Source organism: Dendrobates tinctorius, unplaced genomic scaffold (assembly GCF_039654945.1).
Source record: "Dendrobates tinctorius isolate UK_male_01 unplaced genomic scaffold, ASM3965494v1 ptg000406l, whole genome shotgun sequence".
Lineage (NCBI taxonomy): Eukaryota > Metazoa > Chordata > Amphibia > Anura > Dendrobatidae > Dendrobates > Dendrobates tinctorius.
In genome coordinates, this window is record NW_027362071.1 from 600,638 (window position 1) to 627,283 (window position 26,646).

The 26,646-nt window shown below is 42.4% G+C and overlaps 2 protein-coding genes across 3 annotated transcripts in view; one reads left to right on the plus strand and one right to left on the minus strand.

Moving 5' to 3' along the window:
* Positions 1-504: 504 nt before the first annotated feature.
* On the minus strand, positions 505-26,224 carry DNASE1L3 (deoxyribonuclease 1L3). Of its 2 annotated transcripts, none has more exons than XM_073563909.1 (8): positions 26,122-26,224; positions 17,517-17,605; positions 6,968-7,057; positions 6,723-6,835; positions 5,926-6,029; positions 3,684-3,841; positions 784-880; positions 505-681 (listed from the first exon to the last, which is right to left on the minus strand). In XM_073563909.1, exons 1-8 carry the CDS (start codon positions 26,155-26,157, stop codon positions 598-600), a joined length of 771 nt encoding a protein of 256 aa, XP_073420010.1. In that variant the 5' UTR covers positions 26,158-26,224; the 3' UTR covers positions 505-597. The 2 variants fall into 2 exon arrangements, with proteins under 2 accessions (XP_073420010.1, XP_073420009.1); XM_073563908.1 differs by lacking the exon at positions 26,122-26,224 and adding an exon at positions 19,952-20,316.
* ABHD6 (abhydrolase domain containing 6, acylglycerol lipase) overlaps positions 25,869-26,646 on the plus strand; it is a 30,069-nt gene continuing 29,291 nt past the window's right edge. Inside the window, exon 1 of the mRNA XM_073563905.1 lies at positions 25,869-26,011. The gene's annotated coding sequence lies outside the window, so the exon portion shown is untranslated. The remainder of the gene's footprint in view (positions 26,012-26,646) is intronic.

The following is a 26,646-nucleotide window of genomic DNA, read 5'->3' on the forward strand; positions in this document are numbered from 1 at the left end:
ATCTTCTGAGAGAGTTGGCATGTGTAAATTATAGTTTTGATTAGCTTATCAGTCTAAGCACATTATTATTATTGGAAGCCCAGCGATCATACCTTTATCTATCCTATGGATTCTTTTCATTTGATGCCTTACTTCAGTTCATTGATAAGATATGTATTCAGAGAAGACAGATTTTCCCATTACTGAGATAGGAGATGACAGCTGGTGCTTTAAAAATTTTATGGAGGGGAGCTGCTGGAAGCAGACACAGTTCCAGTTTTCCATAGAACTTTATGCGCACCAACTGTCATCTACTGTCTCAGAAATGGGAATATCTGTCTTCCTCATTTTACCCATGGATTAAGAATTTTGAGGACGAAAGATCAGTCCAGGAGGAGAAAGAAGCAGATTTATCTAAAAAGTTATTATGAAAGAATAAAATAAAAAGACAGCTACTCTTTAACTTCATGAATCCCAGCTCAGACTCTCTGTGTGGTCACATTCATTAGTTGTTCTTTCACTCACTTTACTTAGTAAGTTTTATTTAGTTTATTAATTATTAATGACACTTATCAATAAAAGTATAAAAATAAAAACGAGATATAGAAAATGATCCCTTCATCTTATAGCCATGGACAACTTCTTTTTACGCATGTGGGTCAACTGGAATTCCACAGGGTAGTGGTCGCTTATTTCCAGAGCCTATAAATATAAAATAGGATCCATTTTGCATTTTGTGTGCATTGAATAAAAAAAAAAAAGAATCTTTGATCAATGATGTCTGAATGATACTGAACCACCAACCTCTGCTTCGGACAGTCCATAGGCCTTCATGAAATCAAACACTGTGGCAGAGCCTGGCACTATAGTGTTGACTAGCCTCTTGCCATAGAGGACGATCCTGCAATGGAGAGTCAAAAATTTGGTTATAAAGCATAATAGATAAGTATATACTGTATATATTCCTCACCAATCGTTACACCGATGCCTCTACCTTGTGCCAGTCATTACACTGGCTACCCATCCACTCCAGAATTCAGTATAAACTTATTACCCTCACCCACAAAGCCCTCCATGGCTCAGCACCACAATACATCTCCTCCCTTGTTTCAGTATACCACCCTACCCGCGCCCTCCATTCTGCTAATGACCTGAGGTTAGCATCCTCAATAGTCAGAACCTCCCACTCCCGTCTCCAAGACTTTTCACGTGCTGTGCCAATTCTTTGGAATGGACTTCCCAGGTCAATACGATTAGTCCCCAATCCCCACAATTTTAAGCATGCCCTGAAAACGCATTTATTCAGACTGGCCTATCGCCTCAACACATTAACCTAATCTATCCCTATAACCAGGTTCCCGCATCATGTTCCCACATGCTTTATGCATCCATTAGCCCTCTGTGTCTGTACTGTTACACACTTAACATTATGGCTGGTCCATACAATCAGGGCAATTGTTACCACTCACCTTTCGTGTCTACCTCTTTCCTCATAGATTGTAAGCTTGCGAGCAGGGCCCTCATTCCTCTTGGTATCTGTTATGATCTATGTGATTATTGTTATGCTGTAATGTCTATTGTCTGTACAAGTCTCCTCTGAAATGTAAAGTGCTGCGGAATATGTCGGCGCTACAGAAATAAAATTTATTATAATTTATTATTATATTAAGGTGAACTGGAAAAGAGGTGAGTGATTGACCATGAAGCCATTCCCTGTCCTGTACAGCCATCTCTTTACGGCTTGCAGATATTTCTAGGACATACGTATAATGTCTTAATTGTATTATTGTGTGTGTGTTGCCCTGTTCTTATGTACTCTCCCATCATGTCACTCTTGCTGTGTAAGTCCTCTTATCTTTTTCCTCACATCCTTTCTTTCTGGTCGGTGCCATCTTGGCAGAATTGTGCATCAGAGCAGGAGATTCTCCTGTTCCCTCTATCCTCCAACCTGCATCTTCTACCTCATCCCTTCATCTTCCCTAGTCATCATTTGTCAAGATACTGTGAATAAACTACCTAAAAGTTTGGCCACTGCATCTTCCATCTTGGAACATCCACGTGCAGCTGGTCAGGCAAGAGAGAGGCCAGGGATAGCGAGTAACCTATCTGCCATTGTTTGTACAGAGATCCGTGCTCACATCCCTAAGACACATCTCACCTACGTACATCGGTGGCAGAGTATCTCCAAAGAAGATTGTCTTCAGCTAGACCTATGGGTCTTATTTGGGTGTGTTCCCACAGTCGGTTTTTTTGTTTTTCGTTTTTTGTTTTGTTTTTTTGAGCAAAGACAGAGTGGAAAATCTACGTTTTTGAGGAGAATTTGGAGAATTTTTGATAACTTTTTAAAAAAACAAAAACTCCTGAAAAATGCCTCAATTTAAACGTTAGGTCACACGTGTCGGATTTCATGCAGATATCTCATTCATTCAAATTGCTATTCTGCAACTCCAATCACATGCATAGGAAATATTCCAGTACAGCTGCGGGAAAAAAAAAAGTCATCCGAAAAAAAGTTTCAAGTTACTTATTTTATACCAATTCTTCTTGGGAAAGCCAAAGGATTACTGCCATTGAATGAAAATAGAGCTAATCCTGATCCAGATTTATGGCAGAGCAAGCTGCACATCTACAACTGAAATTTGAGAGTTACCCTTTGATTTCTGACAGAGAAAGTGGAGAGAGTCCTGCAGTCATGGTACATTATAATATAAGAGTAGTTGTCTCTAGAGCAGCTAGTAGATCTGTGAGGTGGTTGAAATCTAAGACGTTAATTCATCTCCTGGAATATAACTCCTGTGCACACTCAGCCAGGCACTGGTGGCCGAGCTCCTTGTAAACTAGCTGTACACTATGCAAGATAAAAACATTCACAGGAAAAGAATTTAATGCAATTAAAAAAGTCCATGAGCAAACCTGCTTACTTCCATGCAGCTTGGTAATTAAAGCAATTTAATGACTTATGAATACCTCTTAAAGGCCAGATACAGTAGCTGCTATGCTGTAGTCAAAAAGTGGCAAAAAAAAACTGCAGAAGCCATTGTGGTTTTTTTTGCTTGTTAAATAATCACTTTATTTTACTGATTCACTCTATTGTTTTAAGGGTGCAACATCAAGTCTCCATTGTTTAGCAAGCTATTATGCATGATGGACGCTCCATTAGCCCTTACCCTTATGCTTGCCATACACATCAGATTGGCGTCAGCCGAAAAATCTGTTTGGCCAACATCCACCTATCCTGAGTCCCACATACACAGGAATGCTCCACTTGACCGAGTGCTCTTGTTCTCTATGAGAGAGCCACTGCCAGACTGCACCAACAAAAGGATCAGCCTTTCAAATACAACTGACTGGATCCTTCTCTTTCATGACATTATCAGGTGAAGAGTTGGAAGGCCCCCATATACACTTGATGGTTGGTCGATCCCAACCAAATTGTGGGTTTTGCTGCTTTTTATGTCATAAGTAGATAAAATAAATGGGGCAGCTATGGTTAGCATGTGGAGGGGTGGATCTGAACATTCAGCTAAATTATCAAACTAGAGAGGAGGAAGCAGTACATCCCATTGATATTTCTGCTAGGAGATGCCCTATATACTATACAAGCCTCTGTGAAATAATTATATATCATAAGCATGTCATTATGTCTATTCCAATCACCATTCCAACTGAGCGTCCATCCATCTGTTGCCATCACTTCGCATTACCTGTCGTAGGCACAGTTGGTGCTGCTTTTTACTGTTGTATCCACATTGTCCTCAATCAGCCAAGTAAACTCTTGGTTGGTCCTCAGGCGAATGTTCTTCCAGTACTTCTTGGCGACATAACTACAGTCAGCATTAAAGTCACCCATAAATATAAAGTTCTATGTAAAGAAAGATATTGACAATATCAGGATATTAAGAGTCCGGAAACCCCACATTTTTAGACATTGGCACAGTTTAAATGTCTACGAAAAGGAGAAAGCATCTCTGAAAAATAGAAAAAAAACACATTGGTCCCGATCCATTGACCTAAAACGCTTTGAAAAGTTGAAAGATTTTTGTGCAACGTGGTACAGAGCAAAAATGTTGAAACTTTTGTTGTTTTCATGCCCATTTTGGCAGAACTGGGGTGGAAAGGGGCAAAACACAAACACTCGTCTAATTTATGATGCTATGGCATTCATTACGCCAGAAATCTTACTCCAGTCACTGACTGGAGTAAGATTTCTGGCGTTGCGCACAGAGGTGCATACCACTCATCAGACGCTCTTGATTCATTAAGAAGAGTGCACCTATTAATGAATCAGGAACGTCTAACTCCAACACGCCCCACCATTAACAATCACATTAACATCACCGGTCTTCATGAATCGGGGCCATTGCTTCTCGTTCTCAGTATTTGTTGATGTGGCTCCACTGTATCTGCAACATGGCGAGCAATGGAAATGTCTTTCTGTTAGGGCCTAGTAAGACGGCAATATATATCGTACCGAGAACGAAACGCAGTGCACGACCTGGCCAGTAGCTCTCCCGACTGAGTCTGAGAGCTGCATAGAAATACATGTAGCCATCCCACTTGGGTTGGGAGAGTTGCCGGACAGTCCATGCATTGTGGTTCGATCTCCATCCGATTTATAAGGCTGTCTGACTCTTCCCTTAAAGAAATAAGAAGTAGATGATTAAGGGTTCTTTCACACATCCGGTTTTGGTACATGTGACATCCATTATTTTTAAGGGTCGATGACATAGACATTACAAGCAGAGTACTTATTATCACAGTACTTTTTTTTGAGAACCGATTGTCTGCAACAGGCTCGGACTGGCCCACAGCGGAACAGGACAATCCTCCGGTAGGCCACCCCTGTGAAGGAGTGCTGATGACGAGCTTTGCTATTACACTTGATTCACAATTTGCAGAAAACGGTATAGTCTAATCATTCAATAAACAAGCTAGCCAAGTTATTATTACATAGAAGCAAGAATGAATTTGTGAACTAGGGTCAGATGAACAGTGGGCCCACCAGGGCCTCCGCTAACCGAGTCAGAATCTGGTCTGCAAAGAAAAGAAGTGACGCCGTCTGTGACTTTGATCTGTCCGGATCAAAGAACTCTTCAGTTCAAGGTAATGCCCCAGTGAAGGAAAAATCGGAGAACACACTCATGCCGTCCATGTGTTGTCAGTATTTTACTATTTAATGGGAAAGAGAAACTACATTTTTTTTTTCCTGTTATGCAAAAAAAAAAAAAAGAGATGCAAAAAGGATTGTAAAATTTGGCACATGGACCAAAAATAAGTCCAGCACATTGAAAAAAGAAATACAAAATGTTTTTCACGTAAAAGGAAAAAAACTGACATATAAAACCGTCCTAAAGTGGAAATACCTGAGCTTAGAAGGGAAAATCTATCGGAGATGTACAGTGCATTAGGCTTCATTCACATGGCCATATCATGATCCAGAATGTTAAGTCCACAGATTGCAATGGGAACCTCCGGCTTTATATGGTCAGTAGAGATTTATAAACAGAAATTTGTAATCAACTAACGTTCAGGTTTTATCATTTTTCAGACTAATTAAATCAAACATACAATTACAGGTGTTTTCAACTCAAGGGCAAACTTTCGGCAGTTTGGCAAATACTTATGGTGTGTAATGTACACACTGTTAGGATTGGGCTATGTTGGCCGGTTTGAACACTCACCACTTGACCACATCTATGCAATTTGCATATTCCAACTAACTTCTCATCTCCTTCTCTCTACGCACTATGCAAATTGCATACATGTGGTCAAGTCACGACGTCCCCGAACCGGCTAGCAGAGCCAAATCCTAACAGTGTGCACATTACACACTGATCATAGTCAATAAGATTGGGGGGGTGGAAGACTACTGTAATGTGACTTGCAGAGACAAATACACTGGTTATTATGACATTGTGTAATGACAGGATGTTGTTCCAGACAAACCTCAGCTTTCCATTTCTGCCTGACATCTAGATATACATCATAAAGTTCATCAATTTCACGGACCGCAGCCTCGGGTGTTGTGTGCTGAGGGATGATCACAAAATCTTTTGGGAGAAATACAGAATAAATGAATCACATTAAAGATAAAAGTGTTATATATGCATCTGACCTACAACGTGACTCGCAAGTCTATGGTTTATTGCACCCGGACAGAGACAGAAGAGGGCCCCTGCGCAAGAACAGTCTAAGAAGGTGTCTGCGACAGATGATGCTTGCTGCTTTGGAGTTTGAAGTGGGCCCCTTTTACCTCTTGGACCCCAATTTTTTGTCTGCCCCCTTGGATTTCATGCTCCCATCATTTAGCATCCAGTGTGTACATTTCAAGTCCAGCTCTTGACGCATAGCGCGCATGCACCGGATAGCAATACTAACTGGGTACTAAATTAGACCGCCATATAAATCAGACAGACATCAGACCGCAATTCTCGGACTGGCCGGCGGCTATACCTACCCAAGAGTGACATCTTTGTGCATTTCTATGCAGCTGTCATGCTCAGGTCGGAATAGCCGCAGCCAGTCCGTGCACTGTGATCCGATCTCAGTCCAGTTTATGCGGTCGCCTTATATTAGGATGGACCGCACCTTAATATGTTGGCATGTGCCTTTTGGACATTGATGACATTTCTAAACATGGCATTTTCCACTATATCAAAACTACAGAAGAGATGCAAGAATAATACTGATACTTCTACGAAGGGTTCACTCCTCATACCTGTTATAGCGATGATGGATCTTACCATTTTTATAGGTTTTGAACCAGACAACAAAAGGTTCTCTAGAAAAGGCGTCGATATCTCCAATCTGATGGTCTTGATACTGATAAAAGTCTTTCACTAGGACCAGATGCTTCCTGCAATGGACATAATATTTTGAAAATGAAAAGCTGTAATATTAGTTTCAGCAGATGCAGCTTACTGGTGTCATGTCCACTAGTCACAAAGTTTGGACAAGTTGGCGGCCATAATGTCCCTAACCCGCTTACCTATAAATAAAGGCATACTGCTCTTTGTAGGTCTTGCGTCCGAGTCTCTGGCTAATGATTAATCTAAATTCATCTTCCATCTCCGGCTGGCTGCAAGAAATAGAAATATTTGTACTTTGCTGAGATCAAGCCGATGATAAAGTCTCCATTATCCCTATGATTCCTTGAGGCCTTGGCTTGAGCTCTTGGCTGAGAACGTCACCAGTATAACGCCTATATGGTTAACCACCCAGAGTATTACTCGACTCCGCCAGCCACAGCCTGCTCTGCACTGATGAGGGGTAAACAGCTGTGTGCAGAACGGTGTCTGCATTGGCTAATACCTCTATTTCCTGGAATAATAACGGGTCGGACATTGATTTACATGGTAGGTTCACAGTTTAAATGAATGAATATGTAAGAGCATATATGAAGGGGCTCACCGTATCATCTTACATTACAAAATCTTTATTGAACTCTCATTAAAATTGTAGTGAAGTCAATTATTAACAACAAAACACCATCACCAGATCAAAAACAACATCACAGGGAGGTGCCTGACTCTGTACTGACCTGAGCTTCCCTACCTGCCTGCGGAGGTTGGCACCCTAAACCTGCGCATTGATGCCCCCCGCTCGATGGTGGCTATCCCTGCTAGCCCTTCAAGGACTTGGCCCCTGTCCACACTGCCAAAAGTACCAATACCTGGTTTACAAACAGCAGTATCACTGTGCTTGATTGGCAGCAAACTCGCCTGACCTTAACCCCATAGAGATTCTATAGAGTATTGTCAAGAGGAAGATGAGAGACACCAGACCCAACAATGCAGACGAGCTGAAGGCTGCTATCAAAGCAACCTGGGCTTCCATAACCCCTCAGCAGTGCCACAGGCTGATCGCCTCCATGCCACACCACATTGATGCAGTAATTGATGCAAAAGAGACCCGACCAAGTACTGAGTGCATTTACTGATCATACATTTCAGTAGGCCAACATTTCAGATTTTAAAATCATTTTTCAAGCTGGTGTTATAAAGTATTCTAATTTACTGAGATAATGACTTTTGGGTTCTCATTGGCTGTAAGCCATAATCATCAACATTAACAGAAATAAACACGTGAAATAAATCACTCTGTGTGTAATGACTCTACATGTATAGAATATAGGAGTTTCACGTTTTGTATTGAAGAACTGAAATAAATTAAACTTTTTTATGATATTTTAATTCCGTGTATGTATGCACCGTATGGATTGCTTTTCCGCTGCCAATTCTGTAGCTACAAGGAGACTTTTTTTTACACATCAGATGCCTCTTGTATACTATATTTGTGATTAGGTTAGGGTTAGTATTAGATTAGGGTTAGGGCTAGGATAGGGCTAGGCCAAGATCTGTACTTTATCATTTATACCGCATAGCAATTTTCTGCTTGCAACAGAGATAGTTTAGAGACTGTTCTCTTTTGATGTGGAGTGTTCGGGTGCCTTCATACTGGCATTAAGTGTTACATTTTTCTTTTCCATTATCGGAACAGAAAACTAGAACTTCCCCAAAAACAAAAAAAAAAATCATCCATCCTATTAAAAGGGTCGCAGGGGCTGAGGTCTGCTGCAGCAAACCCAAACAGCAGTGAAACTGGATCCGGTGTGTTACTGCTTCCTTACACATCTTCCTCTGTGGCCACAAGCTGTTAGATAACAAGACACACATACAATTCGGAAAACCACAGAATGAGTCACTATGGTGTACAAAAATACATTTTAGTTTACTGGAAAAAATGATTAACGTTATATGCATTTGGTAGCAGGTACACGACTTAGCAGAGTTCCAGGCATTGCGTTTGCATCAGTTACATGATCCAGCCGTGTTGGACCCTCCATTTCACATGAGCCAATTGTTTTGAAGGACCCTGGTCCAGCAGCCATGCCGGTATTCCCTGGTCGCTGGACGGGAGCTCTGTGAACCAACTCCTACCAGCCATTAAACACCAGCACCCCCTTTTTGATTAGTATGTACCTCACCATGTCATCGTTGACCTCAGGACAGCTAATCAAAAGAGGCGCCGGAATACCATGAGTTAGGAGGCGGTTCACAGGGTTCCCAATATTGCTGTGGCAGATGGACCAGGGTCCTTCAAATCCATTCACTCATCTCTTCTCTTAAAACTTCAAGGATTTCTCCATTTTGGCTACTGTTATTGTCCGTAAAATAGATGAGAATAGTACACGCTGCGTACTTAGCCCGCACAGACCTGAGGTCCGTGTGGAAAACTGGTCATGTGCAGACCATTGGTCACTGTGCTATGTGCGGTCTGTTTTGCACATGGATTGAACCCAGCCTAAATGTTTTCGAGACGGGAAGTGGCCAACAAAACCTCATCAATCATCTTGAAGGGATACAATCAGCCTAGATATTTATGGAATATTAAGATATGATCTAATTGTTGGGAAGTCCCATGTTTACTGGCTCAAACGGCCTTTACACAAGTAGCCTAGTAATTCTGCAGCCACCTCTCCTTTTATTCCAAAATCTGCAATTCAAGCCCACTTTGAATCAGCTAACAGAAATCTTATGCATCATCATATAATTAAGGCATATCCTGTGGATGTCCTACAAATGCTCTAGATGGAAATACTCTTTAAAACCTAAATGGGGTCAGCTCATTTTAAAGAGGAGCTTTAGCTAACTGGGCGTATACCATAGAGCTTCTTTGTGGGCCTTAGCTTTTTATCCTCTATGACAGAAGTTCTGTGATATATGCCCAGTTGGTTGAAGGAAAACTTGCACCTATGCCAGCCAGCATAACATTGGAAAAGAGGGCCAGAGAAAAAAAAAAAACTGTTCCAGAATCAGTAGAACAACGGCATTTGGAGAAGGTAATCCATTTAAATGAAAAATCCGGTGGAAGGTCCTCTTTAAGGTTTAGCGGGGTCCATTGAAGGTCTTGTCTGGGAAAAGCTCTTCAACTCAGGAACAGTTTTCAAGAACAGAGAATTGGGTGAACAAAATTAATAAGCATTAAGTTCTAATTACATCCAATTCATAGAACTTCACTAAAGAGATAAGCTTACTGTCAGACAAAGATATCCTTCTTTTATGATCTGCAATTCATCAAATCATTCCAAGTGAATTCGAAATGGCCACTGGTTCCAAAAAACCCCCGAAGTAAAACCTAATACTGATACCAAAGACAGAGATCAAATTATGTAGATAACAAACAGGAAAAGTGAGTTTTTCCAGACATGTTCTTCTCCATACGTTACCAACAAACCTATGAATATCTATGGAAGGAGCACTGCAGACAAAATTAGGAATATACAGTTGTGGCCAAAAGTATTGACACCCCTGCAATTCTGTCAGGTAATACTCAGTTTCTTCCTGAAAATGATTGCAAACACAAATTCTTTGGTATTATTATCTTCATTTAATTTGTCTTAAATGAAAAAACACAAAAGAGAATGAAGCAAAAAGCAAAACATTGATCATTTCACACAAAACTCCAAAAATGGGCCAGACAAAAGTATTTGCACCCTCAGCCTAATACTTGGTTGCACAACCTTTAGCCAAAATAACTGCGACCAACCGCTTCCGGTAACCATCAATAAGTTTCTTACAATGCTCTGCTGGAATTTTAGACCATTCTTCTTTGGCAAACTGCTCCAGGTCCCTGATATTTGAAGGGTGCCTTCTCCAAACTGCCATTTTTAGATCTCTCCACAGGTGTTCTATGGGATTCAGGTCTGGACTCATTGCTGGCCATCTTAGAAGTCTCCAGTGCTTTCTCTCAAACCATTTTCTAGTGCTTTTTGAAGTGTGTTTTGGGTCATTGTCCTGTTGGAAGACCCATGACCTCTGAGGGAGACCCAGCTTTCTCACACTGGGCCCTACATTATGCTGCAAAAATTGTTGGTAGTCTTCTGACTTCATAATGCCATGCACACGGTCAAGCAGTCCAGTGCCAGAGGCAGCAAAGCAACCCCAAAACATCAGGGAACCTCCGTCATGTTTGACTGTAGGGACCGTGTTCTTTTCTTTGAATGCCTCTTTTTTTCTCCTGTAAACTCTATGTTGATGCCTTTGCCCAAAAAGCTCTACTTTTGTCTCATCTGACCAGAGAACATTCTTCCAAAGCGTTTTAGGCTTTTTCAGGTAAGTTTTGGCAAACTCCAGCCTGGCTTTTTTATGTCTCGGGGTAAGAAGTGGGGTCTTCCTGGGTCTCCTATCATACAGTCCGTTTTCATTCAGATGCCGACGGATAGTATGGGTTGACACTGTTGTACCCTCGGACTGCAGGGCAGCTTGAACTTGTTTGGATGTTAGTCGAGGTTCTTTATCCAACATCCGCACAATCTTGCGTTGAAATCTCTTGTCAATTTTTCTTTTCTGTCCACATCTAGGGAGGTTAGCCACAGTGCCATGGGCTTTAACCCCTTAAGCCCCAAGGGTGGTTTGCACGTTCATGACCGGGCCAATTTTTACAACTCTGACCACTGTCCCTTTATGAGGTTATAACTCTGAAACGCTTCCATGGATCCCGGTGATTCTGACATTGTTTTCTCGTGACATATTGTACTTCATGTTAGTGGTAAAATCTGAATCATATAACTTGCGTTTATTTGTGAAAAAAACGGAAATTTTGCAAAAATTTTGAAAATTTCGCAATTTTCCAAATTTGAATTTTTATGCCCTTAAATCACAGAGATACGGCACACAAAAAACTTAATAAATAACATTTCCCACATGTTTACTTTACATCAGCACAATTTTGGAACCAAAATTTTTTTTTGTTAGGAAGTTATAAGGGTTAAAAATTGACCAGCGATTTCTCATTTTTGCAACGCCATTTTATTTTTATGGACCACATCACATTTGAAGCCACTTTGAGGGGTCTATATGATAGAAAATACCCAAAAGTGACAGCATTCTAAAAACTGCACCCCTTAAGGTGCTCAAAACCACATTCAAGAAGTTTATTAACCCTTTAAGTGCTTCATAGGAATTTTTTGAATATTTAAAAAAAAAATGAACGTTTAACTTTTTTTCACAAAAAAAATACTTCAGGTTCAATTTTTTTTATTTTACCAAGGGTAACAGGAGAAATTGGACTGCAAACTTTATTGTGCAATTTGTCCTGAGTACGCTGATACCTGATATGTGGGGGGGAACCACTATTTCGGCGCATGGCAGACCTCAGAAGGGAAGGAGCGCTGTTTGACTTTTTCAATGCAAAATTGGCTGGAATTCAGATCGGACGCCATGTCGCGTTTGGAGAACCCCTGATGTACCTAAACAGTGGAAACCCCCCACAAGTGACCCCATTTTGGAAACTAGACCCCCCAAGGAACTTATCTAGATATGTGGTGAGAACTTTGAACCCACAAGGGCTTCACAGAAGTTTATAACGTACAGCGGTACAATTAAAAAATCATATTTTTTCCACAAAAATGATCTTTTCACCCTCAATTCTTATTTTTCCAAGGGTAACAGGACCCTAAAAGATATTGTGCAATTTGTCCTGAATGCGCTGATACCCCACATGTGGGGGTAAACCACTATTTGGGCGCATGGCAGAGCTCGGAAAGGGAAGCAGCGCCATTTGATGTTTTTGGCTGGAATTGAGATTGGACACCGTGTTGCGTTTGGAAAGCCCCTGATGTACCAAAACAGTAGAAACCCCTCACAAATGACACCATTTTGTAAACTAGACCCCCCAAGGAACTTATCTAGATGTGTGGTGAGCACTTTGAACTCCCCAGTGCTTCACAGAAGTTTATAACGCCCGGGCGTGAAAATAAAAAAATCGTATTTTTTCCACAAACATGATCTTTTAGTCACCAATTTTTTTATTTTCCCAAGGGTACAAGGAGAAATTGGACCCCAAAAGTTGTTGTCCAATTTGTCCTGAGTACGCTGATACCCCATATGTGGGAGAAACCTACTGTATGGGCACACGTCGGGGCTCGGAAGGGAAGTAGTGACGTTTTGGAATGCAGACTTTGATGGAATGGTCTGCGGGTGTCATGTTGCTTTTGGAGAGCCCCTGATGTACCTAAACAGTGGAAACCCCCCACAAGTGACCCCATTTTGGAAACTAAACCCCCTAAGGAACTTATCTAGATGTGTGGTGAGCACTTTAAACCCCCCAGTGCTTCACAGAAGTTTATAACCACCGGGCGTGAAAATAAAAATATCGTATTTTTTCAACAAATATCATCTTTTAGTCCCATTTTTTTATTTTCCCAAGCGTAACATGAGAAATTGGACCCCAAAAGTTGTTGTCCAATTTGTCCTGAGTACGCTGACGCCCCATATGTGGGAGAAAACTACTGTATGGGCACACGTCGGGGCTCAGGAGGGAAGTAGTGACGTTTTGGAATGCAGACTTTGATGGACTGATCTGCGGGTGTCATGTGCATTTGGAGAGCCCCTGATGTACCTAAACTATTGAAACTCCCCACAAGTGACCCCATTTTGGAAACTAGACCCCCCCACGGAACTTATCTAGATGTGTGGTGAGCACTTTGAACCCCCAAGTGCTTCACAGAAGTTTATAACGCCTGGGCGTGAAAATAAAAAATCATTTTTTTCCACAAAAATGATATTTTCGCCCCCAATTTTTTATTTTTCTAAGGGTAACAGGAGATATTGGACCCCAAAAGTTGTTTTGCAATTTGTCCTGAGTATGCTGATACCCTATATGTGGGGGTAAAACACTGTTTGGGCGCATGGCAGAGCTTGGAAGGGAAGGAGCACCATTTGACTTTTTCAATGCAGAATTGGCTGGAATTGAGATCAGACGCCATGTTGCATTTGGAGAGCCCCTGATGTGCCCAAACAGTGGAAACCCCCCAATTATAACTCCAACCCTAACCCCAACACACCCCAACCCTAATCTCAGCCCTAACCCTAACCGTAATGGGAAAATGGAAATAAATACATTTTTTTTATTTTATTATTTTTCCCTAACTAAGGGGGTGATAACGGGGGGTTTGATTTACTATTTATGGCGGTATTTATATTTGGCAGCTGTCACACGCTAAAAGACGCTTTTTATTGTAAAAATAGTTTTTGCATCACCACATATTGAGAGCTATAATTTTTCCGTATATTGACCCACCGAGTCATGTGAGGTCTTATTTTTTGCGGGATGAGTTGACGTTTTTATTGGTATCATTTTCGGGCACATGACATTTTTTGATCGCTTTTTATTCCGATTATTGGGACGCAGGATGAACAAAAACCAGCGGTTCATGAATTTCTTTTGGGGTGGTGCGTTTACACCGTTCCGCGAGCGATAAAATTGATAAAGCGGTTTTATTCTTCGGGTCAGTACGGTTACAGCGATACCTCATTTAGGTCGTTTTTTTATGTTTTGCCGATTTTATGCAATGAAAACTATTTTATATAAAAAATAATTATTTTTGCATCGCTTTATTCTGCGAGCTATAACTTTTTTATTTTTTTGTGGATGATGCTGTATGGCAGCTTTTTTTTGCAGGACAAGCTGACATTTTCAGCGGAACCATGGATATTTATATGCGTCTTTTTGATCGTGCGTTATTGCACTTTTTGTTTGGCAGTATGATAATAAATCATTATTTTTTGCTTCGTTTTTTATTTTTATTTTTTAAGGGGTTCGTTAAAGTGGTTAACTAATGGGACAGTTTTATAGGGCGGGTCGCTACGGACGCGGTGATACCAAATATGTGTACTTTTATTGTTTTTTTTTATTTTCAAAAAATGAATTTATTGGGGAATATTTTTTTTTTTTTTACTAATTTATTTAGCGATTTTTTAAAAATTATTTTTACACTTTTTTTTTACTTTATTACATAGTCCCAGGTGGGACATCACTGTCCTGTGACAGATCGCTGATCTGTCACATCAGCGATCTGTCACAGGCACTGCTGCAGACTTCCTCATGCCTGCGCTTTGCAGGCAGTGAGGAAGTCAGCTCCCTACAGGCCCCTGAAGGTCCCCGTCGCCATCTTGGATCCGGGGGCCTGTAGGGAAAGAGCCCCCCGCAGCAGCGCTGCACATTGCGCTGCCGTGGGGGGCTCAGGGAAGCCCGGAGGGAGCCCCCTCCCTGCCGATGCTTCCCTTTAACCCCTGGTACACCGCGGTGTACAAGGGGTTAACGTGTCGGGGGCAGTCCGTGACCACCCCTGACACATTGTGCCGGGTGTTAGCTGTGATAATCAGCTGACACCCGGCCGCGATCAGCGGCGCTCACCACGTGGGCACCGCTGATTGCTGTGAAGTACTATCCCGTCCCTGGGAATTAAGTCCCAGGGCACATGGACGGGTTAGTACGTCTGATGGCAGAAAGGGGTTAAACTTCTTGATGACACTGCGCACGGTAGACACAGGAACATTCAGGTCTTTGGAGATGGACTTGTAGCCTTGAGATTGCTCATGCTTCCTCACAATTTGGTTTCTCAAGTCCTCAGACAGTTCTTTGGTCTTCTTTCTTTTCTCCATGCTCAATGTGGTACACACAAGGACACAGGACAGAGGTTGAGTCAACTTTAATCCATGTCAACTGGCTGCAAGTGTGATTTAGTTATTGCCAACACCTGTTAGGTGCCACAGGTAAGTTACAGGTGCTGTTAATTACACAAATTAGAGAAGCATCACATGATTTTTCCAACAGTGCCAATACTTTTGTCCACCCTCTTTTTTATGTTTGGTGTGGAATTATATCCAATTTGGCTTTAGGACAATTCTTTTTGTGTTTTTTCATTTAAGATAAATTAAATTAAGATAATAATAACAAAGAATTTGTGTTTGCAATCATTTTCAGGAAGAAACTGAGTATTATCTGACAGAATTGCAGGGGTGTCAATACTTTTGGCCACAACTATAAGATTTGACAATCCTTCATCCAAGGTGATAATAAATGAGACAAGCAATACCCTTACTCTACATTGTTGAGGGGCAAGAACCCGGAGTCAGTGGTCTATGGATGGCGAAGACTCTGGTTTGGCAAAATATTCCAAGTCAGATCTCAATGCCTGTTCAAGGATCGTACAATGACTTATAGGGTAACTACCACTATTAAGTAGCATTATATAGATCACTTTAGGGTCGGTCGCCCTCACACCCAGGGCGGCGGGGTACTCGGTATCGGGCCCGCGGATCTCCACGATTGGGGTAGTTGTCACGGCAGCTATGACCCGGTCCGTGGCCCTGGGCGCCCATTGTAAATAGCAGAAATGTTCATTGAATGGTTCGTGACGCCACCTGTTGTGTTTGGCAAGAAAGGTGTTAAGCCGACGCTGCAGACAGATCTTCTGGGACAGATGGTGTGGTGCAGCAATGATGTTGTGGCCTTCCACAGGTAGGGCAGTAGTCCCCAGGCAGTGTAGGTGAAGAGATAGAGGAGAGACGTAGATGGTGCAGTGTCAGGCACAGAGATGTAGCAGTGCTGAGGGTGTTGGCGCAGGAATAAGCGGAGGACACCGGGGCATGTAGTTCCAAAGCTTTACTCACAGTCTGTTAAGCATACAGGTGCCCGCATCCGTGCCGTGTCCTCCGGGTCAGGAGCTCAGCCAACCTCCAGGAAGTACTCCGTTCCAACACTCCGCCAACATATGTGCCTTTTCTGAACGTCTCCCTTTTGCGCCTATAGTGAAGTACTCTCAGTACTGAGTTACACTGGAGTTCCTCCTGTCAGATGTTCCTATGAACTCTACTTGTACGGCAGACAGCTGTAGCCTGCTTCGGGGACTCCTTCTACCTAGTCCCGGCTCACTCACGTTGCTGTTGTGCCCCCAAGTCTTGTGTGGGAATAAAGTGGTGACAACTTCTATTCCTCCGGCGTCTGCTGCAGGACCATCAGTATCCATACAACCTCGGGGACCGGACCCCGGCCTTGCGCTGTGAACTTGGGAAGGGTTCTGCTCTAACCCTAATCCTCAGTCTTCCTTTTCTCCTTACTTTTCGTTGAAATCTATCTTTCTTATGAATAGTCAGGCTTTCCATCAATGTCTCTTTCCTGTGCCAGCAGACCCAGGTCACTGAGGTCCGCTGCAGCACTTCCCTCGTCCATCCCTCTCTGGGGATCTTCTCTCTCTGACTGCCTGAGTCAGACTCTCCCAATCCTAAACTCTTCCCAATCTTTTGTGCAAACTAAGCTCCACCCACCTCCCAGCACTCTTCGTGTTCCAAGCAGGGAGCCACTAAAGGGTGCTTTGCTACACTACTATGTTGTGTGGGATGCAGGTGTTGGAGTGTGGTCAGATGTCTCCACCTTACCTGAATGGTGGGGCACCACACCTCAGGAGGAGGTGCAGTACCTCTGTGGCGACTGAACCCTCAGGGGCGCCACACTTTTATTCTACTTGGTATAAAAAGTCACTTTTCAATAAAGTATTGTGGTTAAAATAAAAGGAATTCACTGTTGCCCTCTTTTGTTTCCTCCATGTCAGTGCTGAAGACGCTTTTAAGCAGCTTTCCAGCACCATAACTTGCGCCACTCCATATTGAGCTTCTTCTAGGTTATGATGAAGTGTGAAGAACCCAAAATATGGGGACTCACCACCTCTACATATAAAATTGGCGGGAGCTTACCTGTTCAGTTTTGCCATTAGTGAGTTAATCACTTTGTCCGTGCTATCTTTGATCTCCATCAATAGCATTATGTCACAGCGAGAAACAACCTGATGATAAGAATCGTCAGGATAAGCATTAATTACAGCACCAAGTCTTCGCAAAATATCATTTTTATAACAGGCAAACCCTTTACGTAAGACATGACAATTTTGATCACCTCTTTAAATCTTCTTCATTGATCATTTGATAAACAATGGCCACTTATTCTTATTTTATGTTTTATCCATTTTGTATTGCTTTTGAGATAAATAAAATGGACACAAACATTCATACACATAACGAGACCATTGGTGCGTAACTTACGAGCACCTGAAATTGCTATAGCTCCAAGAAATTCTAATTTGTCACTTCATCATCATCATTATATTCATCAATGGTCGAGCCATTAAAGGGAATGAGTCAACAGAAAATGACCTGTTTAAATCAGATGTTTGTGTTAAATGTATTTGTTTTAAAAATGATTTCAATGTTATATTTCATATCAAGGTTAGTAATCTTGGAATTTTCACACTGGCCACTGAAGGCTATTTTAGATATGTACTTCCTGTCCTTTCCAGAAGAGTTTTCATCAGACTCGTTATCATCAGAGGCAGGAATACAAGAACACAATTTTTTAGCTCCCGTTGAACAACTAGCAGATAGGTGGCCCGAAATTTGGGGCCCCTAATTTGCTGGTCCACTGCCAGCAGTAACACCGATTTTTGTCATACATGCCAACGTTTTATGGCAAGAATCGAGGCAGTTATAGCTAATGCCCCATTTCTGAATTCCCACTCCTCTTCTTTGTCTACTACGCTCAATCCCCAGTTCGGAGATAAAAAAATAAATAAAAACAAAATAGCTTTTGAAGAAGCAAATTTGCCATGCATAGGGAAATTTGCTGACTTTTTTGGGAGTCTTGGAGGTCTCCCCTTATTCTGGGAGGCTCATACATTCCAGGAGAGCTGGCAAGTATAATATACAGTATATGTGCCATCTATAGGTCTGCTATATTCATGTGCAATGGAGCAGCCAACGTGTCCCGTCAGACATTAGAGCCCCGGTGCACCATTGCACCCCCTATAGTCACACCCGCACTGCATCTCTGTAGAGAAAAGAGATTTAGTGGAAAATCCAGATTATCCAGATTGCTGACAGTATTCCAAACCTAAGCAGATGAAAGTACAAATACACAGAGTAGGACTCCGACTAACAGAACGTGGCAAGAGACTTACGCTCTTTCTCCAATATGCTGCCTAAACGCAATCACCTCAATATATCAGTCACTTCTCATATATAAACATTACATTTGCGAGCGTCTTTACTTTCTTAAAAAGTTCAGAATTAACCCAAGATACCATCAATGCCCATCCCCTGCCATGATGCATCCTCCACCACTGATACTACACTGCACAAGTACATGACTGTGCAAAATAGGGAACGTGGGAAAAATAAATGACGGCATTTATAATTGCCTAAAAATTATTCAATTACATTATATTATTTTTTGCCTAGACTTGCGTTGGTACCAGTTGTGCCAAAATATCTGCGCCATAAGCAGAAACGGCAAATATATTAGCCGTCCTAGGGCTAGTTTCACATTAGCGTTTTTTCGCGCAGCGCATCGGGCGCATGAAAAACGCAAAACAAATGCGCGTTTTTTTAGCGTCATGCGTACGCTGATGCGTCAAAAAAATGCAGCGTTGCTTGCGTTTTACATGCGTTTTTGCATGCGTTTGCATTTTTATGCGCATGCGTTTTAAGGTGTGACATTTTTTCCATTGTCTAGAGAACATTCTAGACTTGTTTACCTCAAAAACGCATGCTCAAAAAACCGCAAGCGTGCACAAGACCGTGCGCACGCATGCGTTCCCATAGACTTCAATGTGTTGTTTTTGCGCATTCTGTGCGCAAGCGTTTTTTTGATGAGACAGGGCGGACCAAAAAATGCAACATGTTGCGTCTGGTGCGCCTGGCGCGAAAGACAAAAAAACGCATGCGCACGAAAACGCAAGTGTGCGCAAGACCATGCGCACATCATGTTAAACATAGGTGCACAGTGCGCATGCGCACGGGTGCGCACGATGCGCTGCGCACAAAAGCACTAATGTGAAACCAGCCTAACATTGCTCATCATTAGGGCAGGTGCACAGGACTGTATTTTTGGTCCAAATGCGAACCGGCAAAACATCGGATCGTCCTCAGACAATGTTATGCTATGCATCATACTGATATCAGCATAATTTGATGGGGATATTGCCACTAATACCGAAACTTTACTGTGTGAACATGCCTTAATAATGCAAGGATATTTTCCATCTATGTAAATTTCATGATGGTTCGTTATGCAATAACCCTACTCTTCAATACCCATAGTACGGTATCGAAACGGCGTCCAGATCTGGAGGACTCACCTTCATGATGACATTCATCACTTCTGGCTTGGCACTTTTTGCCTCTCCGAAAGACTGGACGTTAAAAGAACAAATTCGAAAGGCGACAGCATCAGTGAAGCAGAGGGTGAACAGCAGAGCAACAAACTTCATGGTTCAGGATAAGACAAGATGTGTGTACAGCTCCTCGTCCCTACTAAACTGTGGTGTGAACAGGAACTACAAGTTCCTCAACTTTCACTCATTTCAAAAGTAACTTGTTTTGTTTGGCAGTTCGCTCTTGTCCCCATCAGTGCGCTAAGATCTCATATTTGTAGCGAGAGATTTATTAAGTGATGAGTCTGGAACATATCTCCTAAATACGGAGAAAGTTATTAAAATTCATTGGCCTCAATAGAATGCAGGAAATGGACAGCAGGATTGTGCAAGAGCCGTGTGTCTCCACGAAGAAAAGCTTATAAAATAGCAATGTGTGGAAAATGGGGGAGATTTAATAAGAAAAATGACCACAATTTAGACTCAACTTGCCCCAAAAAATGCCGCATGTTTATTACATGCTGTAAAACTTTATTTTACAAGCATTTCACTAGAGACTAAAAAGTGTAAAAATAAAGTAGCAAGGATAAGTTATATTTGCTAAAGCTCTGTCACGGTCACGTGTGTCTGGACGCAGCGAGTACCGCAAGGTGAACCCATATGACACACGTGACCCTGGATACACCACCTCCAGTGGGCGAATTTAAATAATAACACGTGCAGCTGGATACGCCACCTCCAACTGGCGAATTTAGATATTACACGTATATATAAAGTAGTCTGGAAACCCCGCCTCCAGTAAGGCGAATTTAAATAATAAAGGGAAACCTGGGTAACATTAACAATGGTGGGCCCTGCAATAGGGAATAGGGAAGTGGCGACCTCCTGTACTCCCCTGAGCCAGTGTCCCTGCACTCCTAACGTTCCCTATGCCGGTTCCGCACCGGGCGACGCACAGGAACCTAAAAACCCTAGCTCGCCCTGGACCTAAACCCTCACTAGGGAATTGGTCGGTGCAGAAACTAATCCCACCACTGCACTAAAACACACATGAGGGAAAATGACAATACAGGGGAAACACCACTTAGCTTTGCTCTGTTGCGTACGCTCCTAGCAACAGAGCCCACCACCTGTGTGCATCTTTTCCTCCACCCGGATCCATCACCATAACTGGATCCTTCACCATAGAGCAGCCTTGGAGCAGAGTCCACCACCAATTGCAGAAGTCCAGTAACAGAGTCCCAAAGATGAGTTCAGCTCCTGCCCAAAAAGTCAGCCATGCTTGAGTCCAGCTCTCAGCAACCAAGTCCCGAATGCTGAGTGCAACTCTCTCCATAGTCGCCACTCCACCAAGCCATGCAAGTACCTCCTGCTGACACCATAAACTGTGACTCCACCACGCCATGCCAGCCCTTCTTGCAGACCACATAGCTGCCACTCGTCCCCTCTGGCTGGGCTGCGCAGGACTCATGTTCAGCTCCTTCTTTCACCCAGGCTTCCTTGTGAATGACTAACACACAATATCACCAACAGTCATCAAACACACCTGAACTCTTTTATAGAGCCTCACACCTGATTTATAATTACGTGCACTAAACCAAAGAAACTAAAGTGCACTACCACTCACCACCACCGGGGCAACTTAGAATGAACGACACCACGTGTAATAATTTTAATGGCCACCGGGGGGAATCACATCACTTTGGCACCTAGCCAAAGGAAAAAAACTTCACTTATCCATTTAATCTGTCAGATCCATGCTGGATCATGACAAGCTCCCAGAACATCTGTGAGCATCCCAGAGTAAGGAAAGACCTCTTGCACACTTGAGAGGCATCAAATTTCCCAGTCCCCTGTCTGAAAATGTCCAGAAACAAGCTGCAGAATGAGGTTTCCTTATTCTTGGAAGTGGTCAACATGGTGGAACACAACAGAACCAACATCAGCACGTGAATACAACACCAGAACCATCAGCCGTACAAGAATGCAGCACCAGAATCAACATCAGTACATGAATACAGCACCAGAACCACCATAAGCACATTAATACAACACCAGAACCATCATCAGTATAGGAATACAGCACCACAACCATAAATGGTACACAAATACAGCTCTAGAATCACCATCAGTAAAGGAATACATCTCCAGAATCACTATCAGTGCATGAATATAGTACCAAAACCACCATCAGAACATGAAGACTGCATGAAAGAACTATCATCATTACAGGAATACAGCACCAGAACAATCAGTACAGGAATATTGCACCAGAGACAACATCACTACATGACACAAATCAATAGAAGCATAGAGGGAGAACAAGTAATTAAGAATATAAAAATTGTAACATTTTATCAAATATACCAATAATATACGTAGAAAAAGTGCAGACAAATGATGATGATAGGTCTGAAACAGACTGAAACTCAAAAACACAATACAAAAACTGTTAGCCCTAAGTAATAATTGAAGCCAGTAGCAAGTAGCTAGAAAAATATCTAGGTATAATATCTAAATATCAGAATGTACAATACTCTTATGGTATATCTAACAAGTAGTTTCAAAAAGAATATATGGAAGTGTAATAGCTCCCAGTATAGCTGACACAGATATGATTATAACACCATATCTAAAATATATTGGTCAAAAGGTACCCTAAATGTTATCCTATCAGAGGAATTGTAACCGTCATAGTAGTGATGTACATATATAAATCACATATATAACACAGAATCATAATGGTAATTATCTGCATCCATAGTGTACAAATGGGCTATAGCACTAACACCACCATCAGTACATGAAAACTGCACCAGAGAACTATCATCATTTCAGGAGTACAACACTAAAATAATCAGCACAGGAATATTATACCAGAGACAACATCAGTACATGAGTACAGCACCATAACCATCATTAGTACAGAAATGCATCACCAGAACCAACAACAGTGCAAAGATATGACACCAGAACCACCATCAGTATTTGAATAGAACACCAGAATTACTATCAGTATATGAATAATACATCATCAGTACAAAAATACAACACCAGAACCATCACCAGTACTGACATACAGCACCACAGCCAACATCAATACTTGAGTACAGCACCAGAACTATCATAACTACAAGAATTCTTCACCAGAACCATAATCAGCAGATGAACACAGCACCAGAATTACTATCATAGTGACATCTCTAAAACCATCATTAGTACATGAATACAGCAGGAAAACCACCACCTTCGGTACAGGAATAAATCACCGTAACCCCCATCACTACATGAATACAGCACCAGAAACACTACTAGTAAATGAATACAGCACCAGAACTATCACCAGTACATGAATACAGCACCAGAACTATCACCAGTACATGAATACAGCAGAATACTTAGTACAGTGACCAATTGCAAAGTCAGATCAGCCCCAGGCATATACAATTGAATTACATAAACTTGTAACTCTCAGTATTACCTTAACAATGATAAGGAGATACTGGGAGTAGCTGTTTTTACCAGCCATCATCAGACTGAGGAACATACAGAGGAACCACAATACTGATTAGACGCTGTCAGTAACACTCTTTTTAACATATAAAAGTGTAGCTTAACATTTGGGAATTATTTTATATGTTTTAGGCAGATACTGTAGTTGGAGTCTCAAAAGACCTCTTAGAAGTGTGCAGCCTAGGAGACAGGAGCGTATGATTTTCTACTGCATCCATACTCTGCTGTCTGTGCTCCTTTCCCCTGACCTGCATACTCCTAAGACGTCTTTTGAGGTCTCAAGAGCCAGACCCTACGCCCCTGTCCAGAACTAAAAGGGTCTAAAACATAAAAATCTCCCAAAAGTTTAGTTACTCTTTAAAGTGCATTGACAGTGGCCAATAATCAGGAACCAATTATTGGCCTAACGAAGCAGGCTGTCAATCAAATGACGCACGAGCAAAAGGATCATTTGATGGGTTAAATAATTTTTCAGCTTACTTTCGTTCTCTGAAAATGAAAATGCGGCCAGTCTGTCTTAGCAAGCTATTAAATGACCGCAGATAGGACTCATATAGGAATATGCAATTGGCCATATATGCCTCCAGAGATCCAGGAACTGATAGATGACGCCTTTTCTGATTGGAATTGTTCTTATCCCTTACTTCTTCATCTGGTCCTGATGCTAGGTGTTGTATTCAACCATAGGGTGACTATTCAGACAGAGCTCTCTCGGCAGACCTCCCTCTGCACAAAAAAAAACCATCCTCACCCTGCCCCTCTTGTGATACATGGCCTCCACACTACCCCCTCCCAAAAATTATTGCCTAAAAATTATTGCTCTTACACTGTACCCCTCATATAATATGACCATCACACCATCGTCACATATGAACCATAATGCCACACAGTCCCTCCTTATGATTTATACCCACCACACCATATCCATTTCTAAACTATGGCCCCTACACCATCCCACCTTATGAATTATAGCCACCACACTGTCCCATCCCCCAAAAACTATGGCCACCACACTGTCCTTCCTTCTTATGAACAATAACCGTTCCCCCTTATGAAATGGTCTGCACGCTGTTTCTGTGTTATGAACTACGATGGCCTTCACACTGTCCTCATCTTCAGTGCCTCCCACATTGCACCCTCTCCATGCTGTCCCCTTACACTACCCCTCCCTTTGCAAACTGCGCACCCATACTATGCCTTCCCACCTGTCACTCCTTCTGCATACTGTACCCTTCCCCTCGCACTATCCCTCCCTCTGCATACTGACCCCCTAAACTGTGCTCTCGCACTAGCCCTCTTTCTGTATACCGTCCCCCTCTCCTCACACCATCCCTCCTTCTATATAAAATTCTATAATGCTGTAGATATGCCCCTGGTCCAACCTGAAAGAGAAGAAAAACAAGTATTATTATACTCACCCGGGGGCAGTCCGATGCGGTTTGGTCCGATGGGTGTCGCTGGTCCGGGCCTGGGCCTCCCATCTTCATGCGATGTCATCATCCTGCTTGGTTCGTGCTCGCACTCCTGTGCAGGCATACTGATCTGTCCTGCCCTCTGACTGTTCCACTCCTGGTTTTTGCTTCCAAATACTGATGTAAAATACTGACCAAATCCTGAACGTGGCCTTATACTCATCTCCGGTGCTGGTGTCATTCCAGTGGTGTCGGCACTGGCTCTCCTGGGGCTCCCGTGACATTATGTCATGTGATGCCTGAGGCCAATCCATGCTGGTTTCACTCTCCTCTCCTTCGGGTGGTTCACCTATATCCGGAGGGAGTGAGAGAGCAGCTGTAGGGAACGCGATCCCCAGCAGAAGCAGCGCCGGAATGGCGCAGGCACGGGAGATGAGAACAGGTATTATTACTTTACAAGGGGGGAAACATAGGGATTCAGAAGGGGTTATCTGAGTAGTAGACAATCCCTTTAAATAAAATGCAAAACATAAGAAAAAATAAAACTCTGCAACTGAAAAGTACATTGCAAATCCAGAATGGCTGTTTTTCATTTCCGTCGCCTGCTAAAAAAAAAAAAAAAAAAAAAAAAAAAAATTGATCATAAAATCATACAGGCCCCAATATGGTAGCGATAAAAACTGCAGCTTGTTCTGCAAAAAAAAACAACAACAAAAAAAAACACTCTACAAATCTGAAAAATAAAATAAAAAAGGTGCATATGAAAAAAATCAAAAGAGATGAACCCTGGTGGCTTCCATTCATAAAGTTATTTACATGCATAAAGCTTGCTCCCCTACATAGCAAATTGAGCTCTGCTACATCGTATGAGTCTGCACAGCCAGCCCAGTGCTGGGAGCCTGCTGCACTGATCACACACCACGTGCACAGCCCAGGCTCCCCATGCAGTGCCCGCAGTGTCACTGCCATCTAGTGGCGGTCAGTGGAAATTTCGGTCGGCTCACTCACTGCTGTCGCTGCTCTTGTGATCTGAGCCTTTAATGAGAGTGCGGCAGTTCCGGGTCTGATCCAGCAGTGAGATCCCGGCACCAGCTGGAGGATCCTCCGGAGCCAGGGCCGGGTAGGTGATCGGCTCTCTCCTGATTGCTGTGTGTCATGTCAGTGTCACATTGTGCTACATTGTATCCATCCTCCTCCTGCTGTCCCAGCCTCCTGTCCCAGCCTGCTGACCTGTTTTAGCAGGTCTCCGGGGTTTTCCTGCTCCATTATCCTGGTTGTGTAAAACCTCTGCTATCCGGCTGTCGCTTGTCCCAATTCGTGACGTATCGTGTACGGCTTCATGGTCACCAGAAAGGAACCTTTTTATTCTGCATCCCATGCGCTCATCTATCCACAGCCGAAAAATAAGGAGAAATATCTGAATTTTAGGCTAAAATTTGGCTGAATATTGGGCATTTTATTAGCACTATTTTCTATTTTTTTTTCCATTTTTTCCCTCTTTTCTTTATATTGATAATAGATTTCTCTTTTCGCCTCCGTGGTCTAAAATGGGGAAAATTCAGCTCATGGATCTGCCGAGCCGTCTAATAGCGGAGCTTTATTTCTTCCGTATTGTTATACAGCATGTATCGGGCATCTGGTCAGAATCTCCCACTACTATGTGGCCCCCAGTATATATATATTCTCCAGGGCCCCTTTTCACTTTCTATTTTTCCTCCTACCCTGAAAGAACTCTTTGTTATTTTTGGTCTCTAA

Coding starts and splice junctions, on each gene's coding strand:
- DNASE1L3 (XM_073563908.1), bottom strand. CDS start 20,083: ATGAAGTTTGTTGCTCTGCTGTTCACCCTCTGCTTCACTGATGCTGTC. Junction 6,836..6,967: donor CAGTATGCCTTTATTTATAG/GTAAGCGGGTTA, acceptor TGTCCATTGCAG/GAAGCATCTGGTCCTAGTGA. Junction 6,030..6,722: donor GTTCAAAACCTATAAAAATG/GTAAGATCCATC, acceptor TTCTCCCAAAAG/ATTTTGTGATCATCCCTCAG.